Source organism: Esox lucius, chromosome 1 (genome assembly GCF_011004845.1).
Source record: "Esox lucius isolate fEsoLuc1 chromosome 1, fEsoLuc1.pri, whole genome shotgun sequence".
Taxonomy (NCBI): Eukaryota; Metazoa; Chordata; class Actinopteri; order Esociformes; family Esocidae; genus Esox; species Esox lucius.
The window spans coordinates 7855124-7869794 of record NC_047569.1 but is presented as its reverse complement, the minus strand read 5'-3'; the positions used below and the strand labels follow the sequence as shown (position 1 = coordinate 7869794).

Below are 14671 nucleotides of genomic sequence, written 5' to 3'. Positions count from 1 at the left end.
TTCAAGCACCGTTCCCCTCCACACACTGCCTTCAGAAGATGACGGAATACCAATTGAGTTTACTGTCAATGCTAAAAACAAGATTTGTCTTCAACTGGCAGTTAGTGATCTTCGTCCCAGTGAGAAACTTGAAGGTAGTCTCACAGACTTTGGGTTTATTTACATTACACTTGAGATGGAAGAAGACTGGAGATGCTAGATTATTTGGCAAATTTGCAGATGTCAATTGACATGCCACCTTCTGAGGTAGTGTGCCACACTTTTGATCCAGCCCCTGGAGGGTTGCAAAATGTGAAGAAACTGCCATTGAAACTGCATAGTTTCTGTATTGTGCATGCATATCACTCACATTTGAGTTACAAAATACTCTGGTGGACCTCAAACAGGGTGATGTTAAAATGCTGTGGAAATGAGTATGCAAACCAGTGTTTTTTTTAATGTAAATAAGCTCTTATTGAGCAGACAATAGCCAATTACCTTGTACATTCAACTTCTGTGTATTTGCATTTTAACTTGAGGCAGTCTGCCTAGAGTGCTCTGTAAGACTCCAGCATCAGTACAGTAATGAGTCACCTGAAGATTTCCTAGGATATTTAGAGCCAAGTCCTCAAGCTCCTGTTTGTTTTAAAGGATATCAATCCTAAACCAAGTTTCATGTTGGGCAGTGGCATTACACCATGTTTCAATAGTTATCGGAATTGGACTTATTCTGGCTTCAAGAACCATCATGTTTCCATTTAGGTCACAGAGATTTTGACCTGTTCAGTAAACTGGTGGTTAAACATTCCATAACTGGAGGTAGCAGTAACTTACCGATCTTGGATTTGTACTTAAGCACCAGACCTTTATACCAATGTGGCTTTTGTGCTTCAGGGTAAAGTTTGGACATGCAATGTAATTTCTATTTCTCACTGGTCATTTGATCATGTTCTTAAGTTTATGTTCAAAAGGGATAGTGAGGTGGACTTCATATCACCTCTTCTGTTAAGCACACAACATGAGAAAAATCCTTCACCATTTTTATTCCTCAAACATCATCCAATATGACATGCCTTATACATTTTTTAATTAGACCTTTTCACCCAAATAAAACTTTTAGGCAGGTGGAAAAATATGTACAAATAATTAATTTGCCTCTACATTGTAAAGCAGTGTTTAAAGACAGCGTGGACGGTTTAGTTAATGTTTAGGGGTATAAACCAATAAATGACCAAATAAAACAACACTACAAAAGTAACTTGCTTTTCAGTGGCATTTTACAGTATGTGGCTAGAAATGCTAAATAACATGACAATTTTTTTCTCCTCCTATTGGCATCCATGATACAGAAGTACTCCTCCAGTGATGACATAGGCATAGTTAGCGCTTTGAAAACTCCACCCAAGAAGATGGTCCACAATGATATTTATCTACAATAAATAAATAGAAGATTGATTGTAAAGCATGTCCTCCTAAGATAAAAAATACAAAATTGGAGTAAAAATTCATAAACAAGCTGACACTGAAAGAAGCAAATTTTCCATCGAATAGTTTACACAGTAACAATACATTCTCATGCCTGTCTTACTTGAAGGTTGAACAAACATTGACAGACTGACATTATAGATTGCGTCCATCTCCACAGTAGACGTTCATCAGTCCCATTCCTGCACAGATTGGGAATAAACCCCATCACTGAGCAGATTCCAAAACAACTCCAGTTGGAATGCTGAATGAGTGGTAGTTAACTTTAAGGTACAAAAAGGGAACAACAGAGATCCGATTGTCTCCCAGTAATGGGAAAGGCACTTTCATTGGTTAGTGTCCATCTCACATCTCCCTTCGATTGGGACGCTTGTCCTGTCCAACCACCACCTCCTCTTCGTCCTCTTCATAATCCTCTTCGTGGTTCTCTCCTTTCTTGTGCTCTCCGACTCTCCCTGCTGGGACCTCCTGGACTTTCACTTCATCCTGCAGAGCAACAAACAAAGTCACCTGTTGGACAAAAACATGAGCAATATTTTGAGCCAGCCACAAGTGATCTGTACTAGGGGGTCCAGGACACTTGGCTTTTGTTTCATCCTGCTGGATAATTGGGCTAATCCGGTGTCCCGCTCTGAATGTGCCCCTCATTAAGTCAGGATGAAAATGAGAAGTGTTCTAGTGTGTCAGGATTGAAGTTGAATAGCCCTGGCATGTCCACATGATTAACAACAACAAATAGAGTATTCTCGAGTAGTGAGATTTAGATTAGTAACGTGGCAAGGCTGATCTTTCTAGAACACAGACTAGCCATTGTGGAGCAGTGACAGAGCATTCACTAGCTTTTAGATTCAGAATGAAAAAGGGTGAATGAACACATGCACACAGCCCTGAGAAGACAGAGATTGGGGTGACAAGACACCCAGGGAGACATTGTACCCAATCTTGCATTAATCTACTAAGACATAAGAAAGCTAGAGTACCAGACAAAAGTCTAATTTTGTATTAACTGTAGTGTCTATTGCCAACCATCATTTTCCTAAACTTCATTCCAGTGTTGTAAACTCACATGTTCGCCGTTGTCCTCATTATAAGGGTCCTCAACCTCCTCTGCTCTTATTTGCCCCAAGTCCTCCTGCACCTGACAGGTTAAGGATAGGAAGCATGAGTTTTTAACAATGCAGTGTAGTCAACGACAGTAAGTTTTAATCGTGATAATGTTACCTTCAGTATAATGTTATTAACAGTTTTCCGGAAACACACGATGCACTATTGTCAATGTCATAGGGAACTTCAACTGAACTAAGCAAAACTAGACCAGCTCGAAAAATTGCATTAGCCCCTTAGCCACCGTTAAGTCATTTATTGGATCTACTTTGGAATTCACTAAACCATCAGAATGTACCTACTTTGGACAGGCTAACTAGCTTCCCTAGTTTACCTTTAACAAAGTAACCAAGTTCAGATTTACAAAACAACTGGCCTCCCATTGGATGGACACCAAGCAGCAGGATGTGTGTAAATCAATCTCTCTTTGTTACATTTTGGTTGTGGCTCAATTCAATTAAATATATGTATGTGTGTGTTGACACTGGTAGTTCAACAACATTACGATAAGTGTACCAACTAAGTAACTAGGGTTGACTAGGCTAGTGTGCGTCTGGATAATATTACTTGTCTGGATTAAATGGTTAAATCTGGTTACTGGCTAAGATAACTGCATGTAACGTTAACATTCTTTCGTAACTGATTAAATGTATGCCATTTCCTCCCAAAGCATGTAGTTGGTGTCTCATTTCACTATTGAAGCTGCAGATACAGCTTTTGCTAGCTTAGTTTCGGTAGGCATCGCAATGTTTGAGCATTGGTTGTCCTGGCATAGCACTGATTCCCCAGCCTTAGTACCAGCATCAGATACACTGGAAAATCCGCAAACCAGCTAACTATGATAGGGTGACCAGGCGTCCCCATTTTTGGTGGCATGTCCCTAGAAATATCTCAGTTTCTAACTGTGCGTTAAAAAAAGAGACAAAAAAAGAGACAAAAACAAAGTGAAATATTTTAGGTGGCAAGAAAGACCGGGGGGGAGAACCCACCCGTTGAAGTCACAATCACACTGTGCTTGTTTTGGCCAACAGAGGGGGCTGCTCACTATAGTAGCTTCGTTCACTTTTCTAATAACTACTTACAGAAAACAGCTGTCGGAAACACAGACAGAAGCTATTAAGTAAATCCACAACATCACCACAATCATCTTTTCAAGCCAGGTTTCAATTGTTTTAAATGCTAGCTAGAGATGTCATAATGTCACAATTTATTAAATAGATAGATGATCTAGGGCCATATTCACAAAAAAAAAATCTTACCACTACAAAGACTCTTAGACAGCACTAAACGTTCCTGGCTAAGAGTTTCATCTTAAAACCTATTCACTAAGGTGATAGGACCAGCTTTTGCTATGGTATGGGGGGGGGGCTGATTGGCTGATTGGGGAGGGGTCTCTGTCAGTGAATTCATCATAGCATTACTGTAGAACGATGTGTCATGTTGCCATATTGAAAAATATACAAATAAAAATGTAGAGTACGTGTCACTTAAACATGAAACCAAGAATGACATACTGACTAGTCAAGATATTAGTCAATAATTCATGCAATTGTGTGTCCCATCTATAGCACCAACTACACCAGGTGATCCAATTATGGCCATGAAGTCGGCTTTGTTTCTTTGTAGTTTGTGAATGAGGAAACAAAGAATTTTCAGACGATATGGGGTTTGGAGAGGGCATACATTTTTTGATGTACTATTCAAATGACAGATGACTAAGATTTACATGGTTCACCTGCGCTGCATAGCTGCATTTTCCCTGTACTGTTGAGTTGCCACAACCTTGATCTTCAGTGTTTCAGTTTTTTGGTAAAGTGACTGCATCAATGACTAGCTCTACTATGATAATAATACCCTCGTGATTAAGCCGAGACCTTTGGTGTTTCTTTAGGATTGTTTCTTATTTGGGCTTAGTGACTTAGAAGTCCTCTTGTCTACTCCTAACTTTTCCCAGATTTAGGAGCTGGTTTTAGCGCTGAAACGCTTAGTTAAAAAATGTAGGAGTCCTAAAATTAGGACTGACATGCCCCTATTTTTTTTTTAAGAGTTACTCCTAAATAGACAAGTTAGGAGCTACTTTTACCCTTAAGATGTTTTGTGAATATGCCCCCAGCTCTATAAGGTTTAAAATAGGTTATGGTGACGATAAGTGTCACCAGTGGTTGTCAATGTACAGTTATGCACATGCTCAGTGGCAACAATTGCTTAGGTCAATAAAGTCAACTTAAGGAGCTGTCTGTCCTGTAGTCCACACTACAGGCTAAATTCCACGGCTATGCTAGCTAACGTTAGCTATGTAGACTACGTTAGCTAGCTACTGTCATGGTAGCTAGGTTAAACAAGAAAAGGAACCAGGCAAGTCTTGTTCTGCCGACCCATGATAAGAAGGGATGAATGCTTTTGTCCTTGGCTGGATTAGATTTCTATGTGGCAGACTGTCTTTAACTACTGTTATTTAAACAGCGGGTCGCGATGCACGTGATAGATGGGTAGAGATGTGGTGTTTGTTTACTTTAGCACTGTCAAATCAATTAGTCGAAACATCACGATTGTCAAAACTAGTTCCCTACACTATTAGCTGACATCCAAACCAATAACAGGTATAACAGGGTCACTACACTACTTTCAACGCATTCAATTAGAAAGAGATCACTCTAGATTGCTAGCTAATAGCTATACTGTACCTATAATGAAAACAATTGAAAAACTAACCAATACGCTATGTGAACTACTCTATGCAAATCAAAATCGAGAGCAATATGTTTGTTGTGGGTGCAGTTTGTCCATCACAAAATAACCATAAACAGTTTTACCTTAGGATTTAATGTAGCTACTGAAGCCTGTAGCCAGCACGGTTTGTGACTATCCTGAACAAATCCTAATGCCTAATTTGTTTGGTCCGTGGGGAGGACTGAACACTGGTCTCCTACATCACAGTCCGCGTCTCCAGCCACTACGCTATTCACTCACTCGCTAAGAGATATTCGCTTTTCTTGGCCGGCTACATTTAGTCTGTCAAAAATTTCCATCTGTAAACATGCAGTGGACGGGCTATTTAGAAAATATGATCATATTACATGAATGCACAATTTATTCTGGGAATATTTATTTGTAGATTAGAATTATTGTTTGACATATTAGGTAGTGTGAAAATATATTTGGAATCTTCATGGATAACATTAGCATAATATTTTCTGTTAGATAGTGGAGAGGAAGGAGAGGAGGAAGACAAATAGGACGATTGAAGAACATAGCGGAGGAAAGGTAAAGATATACAGAGCATGCTAATTTATTATTCCAAACAATGTTTCTGAGATAAAATAAAAAAGTCACCTAATTCTCATTCTCTTCTCGAAAGGTATTTTATCTGATAGTGTCCAATTTATTATTAAACATTGGAAAGGAAGGAGAAGAGAATGAGAAGAAAAAAATTTAAGGAATCAAAAGCGTGAAGTGAAGAGACTGTAAGAGTGACATGGAAAGGTAAAGAGAAGGAAGTGAAGAAAGAGAAGATGAGTGAAGAAAAGGGGAGAAAGATTGGAGGAGGAGAAAGTCTATTATCTTGGTTTTTCAATTTTGCTCATGTTTTCTTCAGCTTTTATTCTACCCAGACTACCAGATCCACTGAATAGCTGTTCAGATCGGACAGTTCGGTCTTGTCTGTAGTGTTTCTGTAATACAGTTGTTTTCTCTACCTCAGTGTGCCTGTTAGACTAAATACATGAAACCAGAATTGAGCCCCTTTTTTATTTCACAGATAATAACATCAAATACTGTATTTTAATGATAAACTGAATTAAAAAGATCTGGTCACCTTAAACTATGATACTATTTCGTGTTAGAATTTTACCCTAATTGTAGAACACAAAAATGTCTCCCAAAATGAATGACATTGTGACACGGAAATGAACTAGCAAGGGGCTCAGGTAGTAAAGAGTGCTAGTATAAATAGTTAAAGCTCTGGTTGAATTAGCAACCAACTGTGCCAAGACGTTACTGGGCCATGATTGCAAAATAGTCATAAACATTTGGGAGATGAGATATGGGGGTAATAAACATTTTCTAAGTCAAAATGTGTGTACCTCGTCCTCTCCCTCCTCCTGATACTGCTCATCCAGGTTGTCTTCCTGCTGGTCTGGGTTTACAGCCATCTGCACATACAGAAACAAGGACGCCGTTACCATGGACAAAGTCACCGGAACCACCTTTCCCATGGCCACCTGGTGACAGTGTGTGGAATTTAGAAAATCCAAGGAATGGATGGAGATTTGACTTGGCCTCATCCTACAGTCTCTCGAACTCTTGAGTTCTATTACCAACAGTCCCCTCCCTACAGCTGTTTTGCATCTCTCCCTCGCTTCTCTCCTCTAATCCGGCTTCCCTCCCTCCTCACAACCTGTCTCACCACCAGTTCCTCGTCTACAGCTGGGTGGTTAGGGTGTGTGTCTGTATGTTTGACTGGCGCTTTTTCCTCTTCCTCCTCCTCTTCCTCTTCCTCTCTGGGATGAGGATGCTGGTCCTCGGCCACATCAAACTCATCCTCCCCCTGGTTATTGGGGTCATTCTCTGGGTCCAACTCCCCTTCTACTGCCCCCTAGAGGACGGGAGGGCACGGAGAGAGAGAAATCATTTGTGTGTATACACCTGTGTGTGAGCGAGCCAGAAACCTCATATTAGGCACGCGCACAAAAGTATGTACTCTCAGTCTTACCTAAGGGACAAAGGCTAGGTTTGACGGTTATGCATGTGTCAGCCGAAGAACCCGAGATGAGTTTAAAGCACTTCTGCGTCAACAGATTCTACATAATTTACTTAATGACTAACTGTGTGGCTTAAGGACCTACTAGCAAGATGTTTACTGAATCAGATGTAACCAATATTAATTCAGTCATTTTATACTACCTTAATGTACATGCCTAGTGATTTATATTTTGTTAACTCATACCCAAACAATGTTGCACACTCATTTGGTCAAAGTATAAACTGGAGAGAAAATAATAACCCTAAGCTTGAATCTTAGATGTATGAAACACTGCAGTGTAGTTTAATGTATTATTATTATTTGTTATTATCTACAAAAACCACAAAGTTATTTTGTTTGAGTACGCTCACGCTATTCCAACAGAGACATGTGGAAACACTGTGCAGTTACTTTAAAGACCTAGAACGTGTTGGGAAATTAAAAGGACAAAGCAGTGATCTAATATCAGATGGGAACAAAGTAAAAGGGATAACTACAGTTCAAACTGGGCATTCCATGTTCACATCAGTCCAGGTGACTTGAAATCAAGTGTTAGATTCTGTCCAAGTTTGATCCATGAACAAAATAAATGCAATCGGAAGTCAGGGGAGAGCCATCTTTATTCAGCATGAGTCTATGATGTTGAACTTCCATTTCTCATTTCAATCTCTCTCCAATGATTACAAAGTGGATACAGTATTTATGCCCCAGCACATCCCCACCAATATCTGTCTTCCAATCACATACGTGTATTCTACATCCTAACCTTACAAGGCCTAATAGTGTCCCCTCTTAAGTTTCTTGGCTCCACAGCTTATCAGGTTGTGTGAGGCCCCTCAGTAGTAGATACCAACTGCTTGTGATACGGTACCTCATAAAGCACAAGATAACGAACCACTCCTCTAACAAGAGAATAGAACTAAAATACATGGATATCATCAGGTACAGACAAGTTTCCTCACAATGGTATGTGCCAACCTACGGTCCATGGGTCTATTCATAGGGTCTATGACAGTCAGATGGAAAACTCCTATCAGGAGGTATGGACAGGATGTGTGGAAATCATCAGAAATGGGGCATCACATTTCCTACCTAGTGTCCTTCATACAGAGATCATTAACACTCTGATACATTGTGTAATTCAGCTACTTTTCATGCCCAATATCTATCATAAGACATTTAATGACTAACCTCTGGAACTCGGTGGTCCACGTCATCTGGCTTCTCATTTTGATCATGCTGCAAGTTGAGGTCAGTCTCTGGACACACACAGCAAACCAACAGTCAGTCAGTACTGAAGTTTAAATACAATCAAACAAACATGTCTTCTGCAGACAAAACTGCATAAAAACACCATTCATTTTATTTACATTTAAATATCCTCTAGGGTTGGGACGATAACTAGATTGACACTACAACCTGACCAGCTTCCATGGGTAAAAAAAAGGAAATGCTGCCTTTTGAAGGTGTAAATTGGCAGGACGCAATACTAAAGAATAATTACATGCATGTGTTATACTTTAAATTATTAGTTTCAAAAAAGAATAGTATAGGAAAAGTATAAAAAGCATTGCTGTGGTCATCACCATCCTTTTGCAATAGGACCAGCTGGATGGCAAAAACCGTGCAAGTAGTATCTCAAAGTTAATTTTAGTAAATAACTAACTATTCAGCATGACAAAAGAGTTGAAAAGAAAAGCTTTGAGTGAGGAAAAAAAGGGTTAAATTCTGGCTTTACTGGTAGAGGGATACAGTGAGCATCAGGTTGCTTCCATCCTGAAAATGTTTATTTTCGGCGGTTCATGAGAACAAGTTCAAGCAATAAACATTGGGGACAACAAAGCTACAGACTGGCAGAATGCGTAAACGAACTTCCACTGACCAAGATGACCGTCATTCGAATATCACACACGTAGAATGACATCAAGTGACCTACAAAAAGAATGGGAAACAGCAGCTGGGGTGAAGTGCACGGCGAAGACGGTTTGAAACAGGCTCTTAGGGGCAGGGCTGAAGTCATGCAAAGCTAGAAAAAAGCTCTTCATCAATGAGAAGCAAAGAACAGCCAGGCTGAAGTTTGCAAAAGACCATGAGGATTGGACCGTAGAGGAATGGAGTAATGTCATCTTCTCTGACAAGTCACATTTTCAGCTTTGCCCAACACCTGGTCGTCTAATGGTTAGACAGAGACCTGGAGAGGCCTACAAGCCACAGTGTCTCGCACCCACTGTGAAATTTGGTGGAGCATCGGTGATGATCTGGGGATGCTTCAGCAAGGCTGGAATTGGGCAGATTTGTCTTTGTGAAGGATGCATGAATCAAGCCAAGTACAAGGTTATCTTGGAAGAACACTGGCTTCCTTCTGCTCTGACAATGTTCCCCCGACTCTGAGATTTGGTTTTTCCAGCAGGAAAATGCTCCATGCAACACAGCCAGGTCAAACAAGGTGTGGATGGAGGACCACCAGATCAAAACCCTGACATTGGCAGACCAATCTCCAGACCTGAACACCATTGAAAACCTCTGGAATTTGATCAAAAGGAAGATTGATGGTCACAAGCCATCAAAGCCAAGCTACTTAAATGTATGTGCCAGGAGTGGCATAAAGTCACCCAACAGCAATGTGACAGATTGGTGGAGTTCATGCCAAGACGCATGAATGCTGTGAAAAGAAATCTGGGTTATTCCACCAAATACTGATTTCTGACCTCTTCTCAAGTTAAAACATGGGCATTTTGTGGTTGGAAAATGAATATGAATTTGTTTTCTTTGCATTATTTGTGGTTATTTTGACCAGTTGTTATTTTATACAAATAAATACTCTAAATGACAATATTTTGGGGGGGAATTTGGGAGTAATGTTGTCAGTAGTTTATAGAATTAAACAAAATTGTTAATTTTACTCAAACATACCTATGAACAGTAAAATCAGAGAAACTGATAATTTCTAAATTTTTTCCAGAGCTGTATACTGACAGGGCTATGTACAGTGAGGGGAAAACTGCTGATTTTGGTAAACCTACCATTAAAATTATAGACTGATAATTTCTTTGTCAGTGGGCAAACATACTAAATCAGCAGGGAATCAAATACCTTTTTCCCTCACTGTATTTTCTTGTAGTCTACATAATCAGAGATCGGTTATGTTCATGAATATGCCTTATCAGTACCAGTATTAAGTGTTTTCAGTGTTAATCATCTGGGCAATGCAGCCCAAAAATACCTGTGCATTTGTGCAACAAGCAATAAGTCTCATTCAGTACAGCAGGCATAAGTCACAGCACTCCGCAGTCTTCTAAAACCAGACAGTGAGAGCAAGAGGGTTTTCCTTGCCAGTAAACTTCAGTTAAGCAGAGGAGGTAAAAAGCACCTAGACATAATTGCTCCATATTGCAATTTCTATTATCAGATTTTCTTTGTTTTTTTTTACCAATCTAGACTCATGAGCATTATGAACAATATCTTTTGTGGACATCACATAGGTATTTTGGTGGCATGTTACCACACAAACCAAACCAGCCCAGGAATCTAATTTATAATTAAGCCTTCTAATAATCTTCTAATCACTTGCACCTGCTTTGGCACACTTCATTCTAATTTCAGGCATTTCATTTGACGGTATACTAACGTTTTATGCATAAGGAAATAGCATTTTTGTCTATTGTAAATGCATAAAGGGTTATAAAATTGAATGTGGCTGGAAGTTAGCCGAAATATCCATCCATGTGTCCAAATAAGTAAAACTTCATTTTTCACATTAATATAATTGTATACTGTTAACCTGCTATATACTACTAAGCGGTTTGAATGCTGACTGGATGAAAGACATGGTACATGAGAGTGGATACCACGGGTATGATTTTATAGAAATGTTACTGTTTTAAATGCATTTTGATGCGTCAAGCTAAGAACAGCTATTTGCTGTGGTTTTCTGGTACGCCCCCCTTCAGGATATTAACAGAACATTAGTGGGGACTTAACAGCATTAACTTACCCCCATCATCATCGACATTAGGGTCTTGATCGCCCCGAACTATGTCATCCATGTTCTCATAGTGACTCTTCTTCCTAAAGAACACCCGATGCATTTTAACACAAACATTTTTCACAGGGGAATGTTATGGAGCCAGATTGCCTGTGTGTGTCAAATTCAAACTAAGGCCTCTTGATGACTCCCACATGACATCTGACCCCCAGCCCTCTGACCTGAGCTGCTCCTCCTTCAGGAGCTGTTCCCGACGGTCAGCCTCTCTGTGCTGCTGCTCCTCTCTCTCCTGCTGCTCTCTCATAAGCAGCTCCCTGTCCCTCTGCTCCCTCGCTCTCTGGGCCTGCAGGGCCTCCTGGTGGAGCTGGAGTTCCCTCATCCTCTGGGTCCTCTCGGCCTCCAGTCGCTGCTGCTCCTGCTGCTGCTCGTAGGGGGACTTCACTCGCTCCACCTGGGACTTGGCCACGTGGGCCTCCTGCTGGAGGTGGGTCTCAGGGATGAGGTGTATGTCACTTTGTGGATCCTGGGGGAAACAGTGGGACAAGCTTGGTTCACACAGGCTTCTTTATGCAAGAATCCTTAGTTACTTGATTTATTTTACTGTTCAACCTTATTTTCCCAGGGAAGTACTGAGAACAAATTCTCATTTACAGTGACAACTTGGAAAATTGTCACATGGGGTACACATGAGCAAGCCCAATGGAAGCTGGGGATTAGGCCAGATTTGAAAATGTGGTAATAACACAAGGGTAAAGACCCCTTGTCTTGCAATAAGCGCCATTCTTTGTTATCGTTTAAGCTCCAAGCAGTACTGACCCTATTCTAACTGATCCTTACCGTATGTGGTTGTCGTTTCTGGCGGTCCAGGGCGTTGTCATCTGGTTGGTCGTGCTCCCTTTCCAACCCATCCTCATCCTGAGGTTGGTCTGACTCCTCCTCCAGCTTCTGGGGCTGTCCTGCCTGCTCCATCTCTTCCTCCGCCAACTCTCTCCTTCGCTCTGCCTCCCCCTCAACCTCCCCGTATCCTTCTTTCTCCTGCTCTGCATTGTTGGACATGGCAGGTTGAGACTGGAGATCTGGTTTGGCCACGTCGCTCTCCTGTAGAGCCAACTAATCAATGAAAAACAGAGCGGTTTAGATAAAAAATGTGTGCGTCTGTGTCAGAATGACATGACCAATTCAAGGGTGTATCAACAAAGGGCAAACCGCTGTACCCTGGACTCATCCTCATGGCCATGTGCTTCCCCGTTGGGCTGAGCCAACCTGGCAGGAGGCTGTCCCTGTTCATGGGCATTGACTTTTACAGCAGCAGACTGGGCTGATTGGCGGGCGGTGTTCGGATCATGTTGAAGGCTGGGCATTTTAATCAGCTTCTCTTTGAGTTGTTTATATTCTTCAACCTGGACCTTAAGAGAGACCAGAGAACAACTATCAGACAACCATTATAAACCACCAGAACACCACCAAAATTACCCTAAGTAAACAGCAAGGCAGAAGATGTCAGTGTTGGATTGAAGGACATTTACATGGGCAAAGGTTAGCCCAAGCATAGCTGAAGGTTAGAAGAGCGTTAGGAGGCAGCGTCCTTTGGGCCAGGAAGATCAAGCATTCAGAGGGACAGCCCGCCTCATGACAAGGCACCAAGTGAAGAACCATTAGCCCCTCTTCATAATGAATGGTTGTCCTGTAACCACCTTGTCAGTCAAACTGACTGGACCAGGTAAGCCCAAACACCCTGTACGCATCAAATGGTGCACGTCAACGATGCATTGCAGACCCACAATGCTGTAGAATTAACCAAATGATTAACATCTCACTTATTTCACTCCCTCGCTCCAGTCACCTAATTATATTTCTCCATTGGCTTAAAAACGCTTTTGATGTGCTGCTCAAGCTCAGAAACCCCTTACCGAACATATTCCATGGCCAGGACGGGATCATATTCCATGGCCAGGACGGGATCATATTCCATGGCCAGGACGGGGCCTGGATATTATTCCATGGCCAGGACAGCATTGCTGTGTTACAAAGCACAACCCAACAGTGCTGTATGTGCCTACCTGAGCTGCGGCCAGCGCACTCTTATGGTCCTCTAGCGTCAGTGCAAGCTGATCATGGGCAGACTTTAAATCCTTATGCTGAATCTGGAATAATAATCATAAAATCATCATCATCATCATCATCCAATTTAAATAATATGGTAATCAACACTTCCAGCTGGGCATCCTGGAAAAAGGTACTCACTCTGGCATCCTGAAGCTGAACATGTATGTCCTGGTGAGCTTTCCTCAACTGCTTATTCTCCTCTCGCAGATTATACATGTTCTCTGCAGTAACAGCATGAACAAAGGAACATTAACATAGTGTACTAGGCTTGCACGATTCGGATGAAATATTAAATCCCCCGCAAAATAAATCTTACGTCAGCCACTTTCCAGGTGGCCTACATCTTTGGCTGCTACTTCAGTGTGTATTTGCAATTAAGGGATTATTAGTCCAGGTATGAAAGTACGTTACAGTAGTAGTCCATAAAACTCCGAACACAGACTTTTTGCTAACCATGAATAACAACAAGGTCTGAGCAACACAATTTCGATGGAGAACCGACATGAAAAACAGATAATGGACAGACGGCTCATGCCAGTATCTCATCTACAATTTTTTTTAACCATAAATCACGTAAGTTGTGGATTTTAACATTGCACTTGTCAATATCCCTAGTTCTACTATAACCTGATCATGATTCTATGATATTTACGCAAGCCCATCTGTGTACTGTAAAATACATTGCAATGCTTTCATGCCAATGCCTTTACAATGTGCAACACCGCTAAAGGTCAGGAGAGGGAGACAAAACCTTACTAGTTTTCACTTATGTCCTCCCGCGCTTGTGTGTGTGTGTGTGTGTATGTGTGTCTACCTTTAAGTTTCGAGACCTCCAACTCTTTGATCTGCTGGAGTTTTTCCAAGCGGTCCTTGTGTTCGTCCAAGGCCTTTCCATGGTCCTCTCCCTGGATCTGATGCTTTTCCTGCAGGTCATAGTACTGCTTCTTCAGGTCCTCATGCTGGTTCTAATACCACAAGGACAGAGTGGGTGAGTGTTAGAGGTTCTAAGACCACAAGGACAGAGTGGGTGAGTGTGAGAGGTTCTAAGACCGCAAGAACAGAGTGGGTGAGTGTGAGAGGCAGAACGACAAATAGACAGTGTGAGTTAGATAGACAGAGGAGATGGACAAAGAGATACAGACACAAACACAGGCATAATGTGTGTGTGTGTGTGTGTGTGTGTGTGTGTGTGTGTGTGTGTGTGTGTGTGTGTGTGTGTGTGTGTGAGAGAGAGTGATCATACAGAATTATATTGAAGGTTTTCAAAGCTA

At 41.3% G+C, this 14671-nt stretch overlaps 1 protein-coding gene across 8 annotated transcripts in view; it reads right to left on the bottom strand.

Moving 5' to 3' along the window:
- Positions 1-1004: 1004 nt before the first annotated feature.
- Positions 1005-14671, bottom strand: part of LOC105027750 (Golgi integral membrane protein 4) — a 31759-nt gene continuing 18092 nt past the window's right edge. The window contains exons 5-17 of one of the 8 annotated variants that reach the window (XR_003781737.2): positions 14215-14365; positions 13539-13621; positions 13355-13438; positions 12509-12700; positions 12132-12404; positions 11516-11817; positions 11304-11377; positions 8501-8568; positions 6974-7162; positions 6651-6719; positions 2531-2602; positions 1568-1974; positions 1005-1409 (exon numbers count right to left, since the gene is read on the bottom strand). Coding sequence is in view for 7 of the 8 variants with exons in the window: in XM_029119259.2 (XP_028975092.2) it covers positions 1810-1974; positions 2531-2602; positions 6651-6719; positions 6974-7162; positions 8501-8568; positions 11304-11377; positions 11516-11817; positions 12132-12404; positions 12509-12700; positions 13355-13438; positions 13539-13621; positions 14215-14365 (1722 nt within the window). In the remaining variant the exon portion in view is untranslated. Of the gene's footprint in view, positions 1975-2530; positions 2603-6650; positions 6720-6973; positions 7163-8500; positions 8569-11303; positions 11378-11515; positions 11818-12131; positions 12405-12508; positions 12701-13354; positions 13439-13538; positions 13622-14214; positions 14366-14671 lie in introns of all 8 variants that reach the window. The other 7 variants (XM_029119259.2, XM_029119266.2, XM_029119279.2 and 4 more) reach the window with 7 other exon arrangements.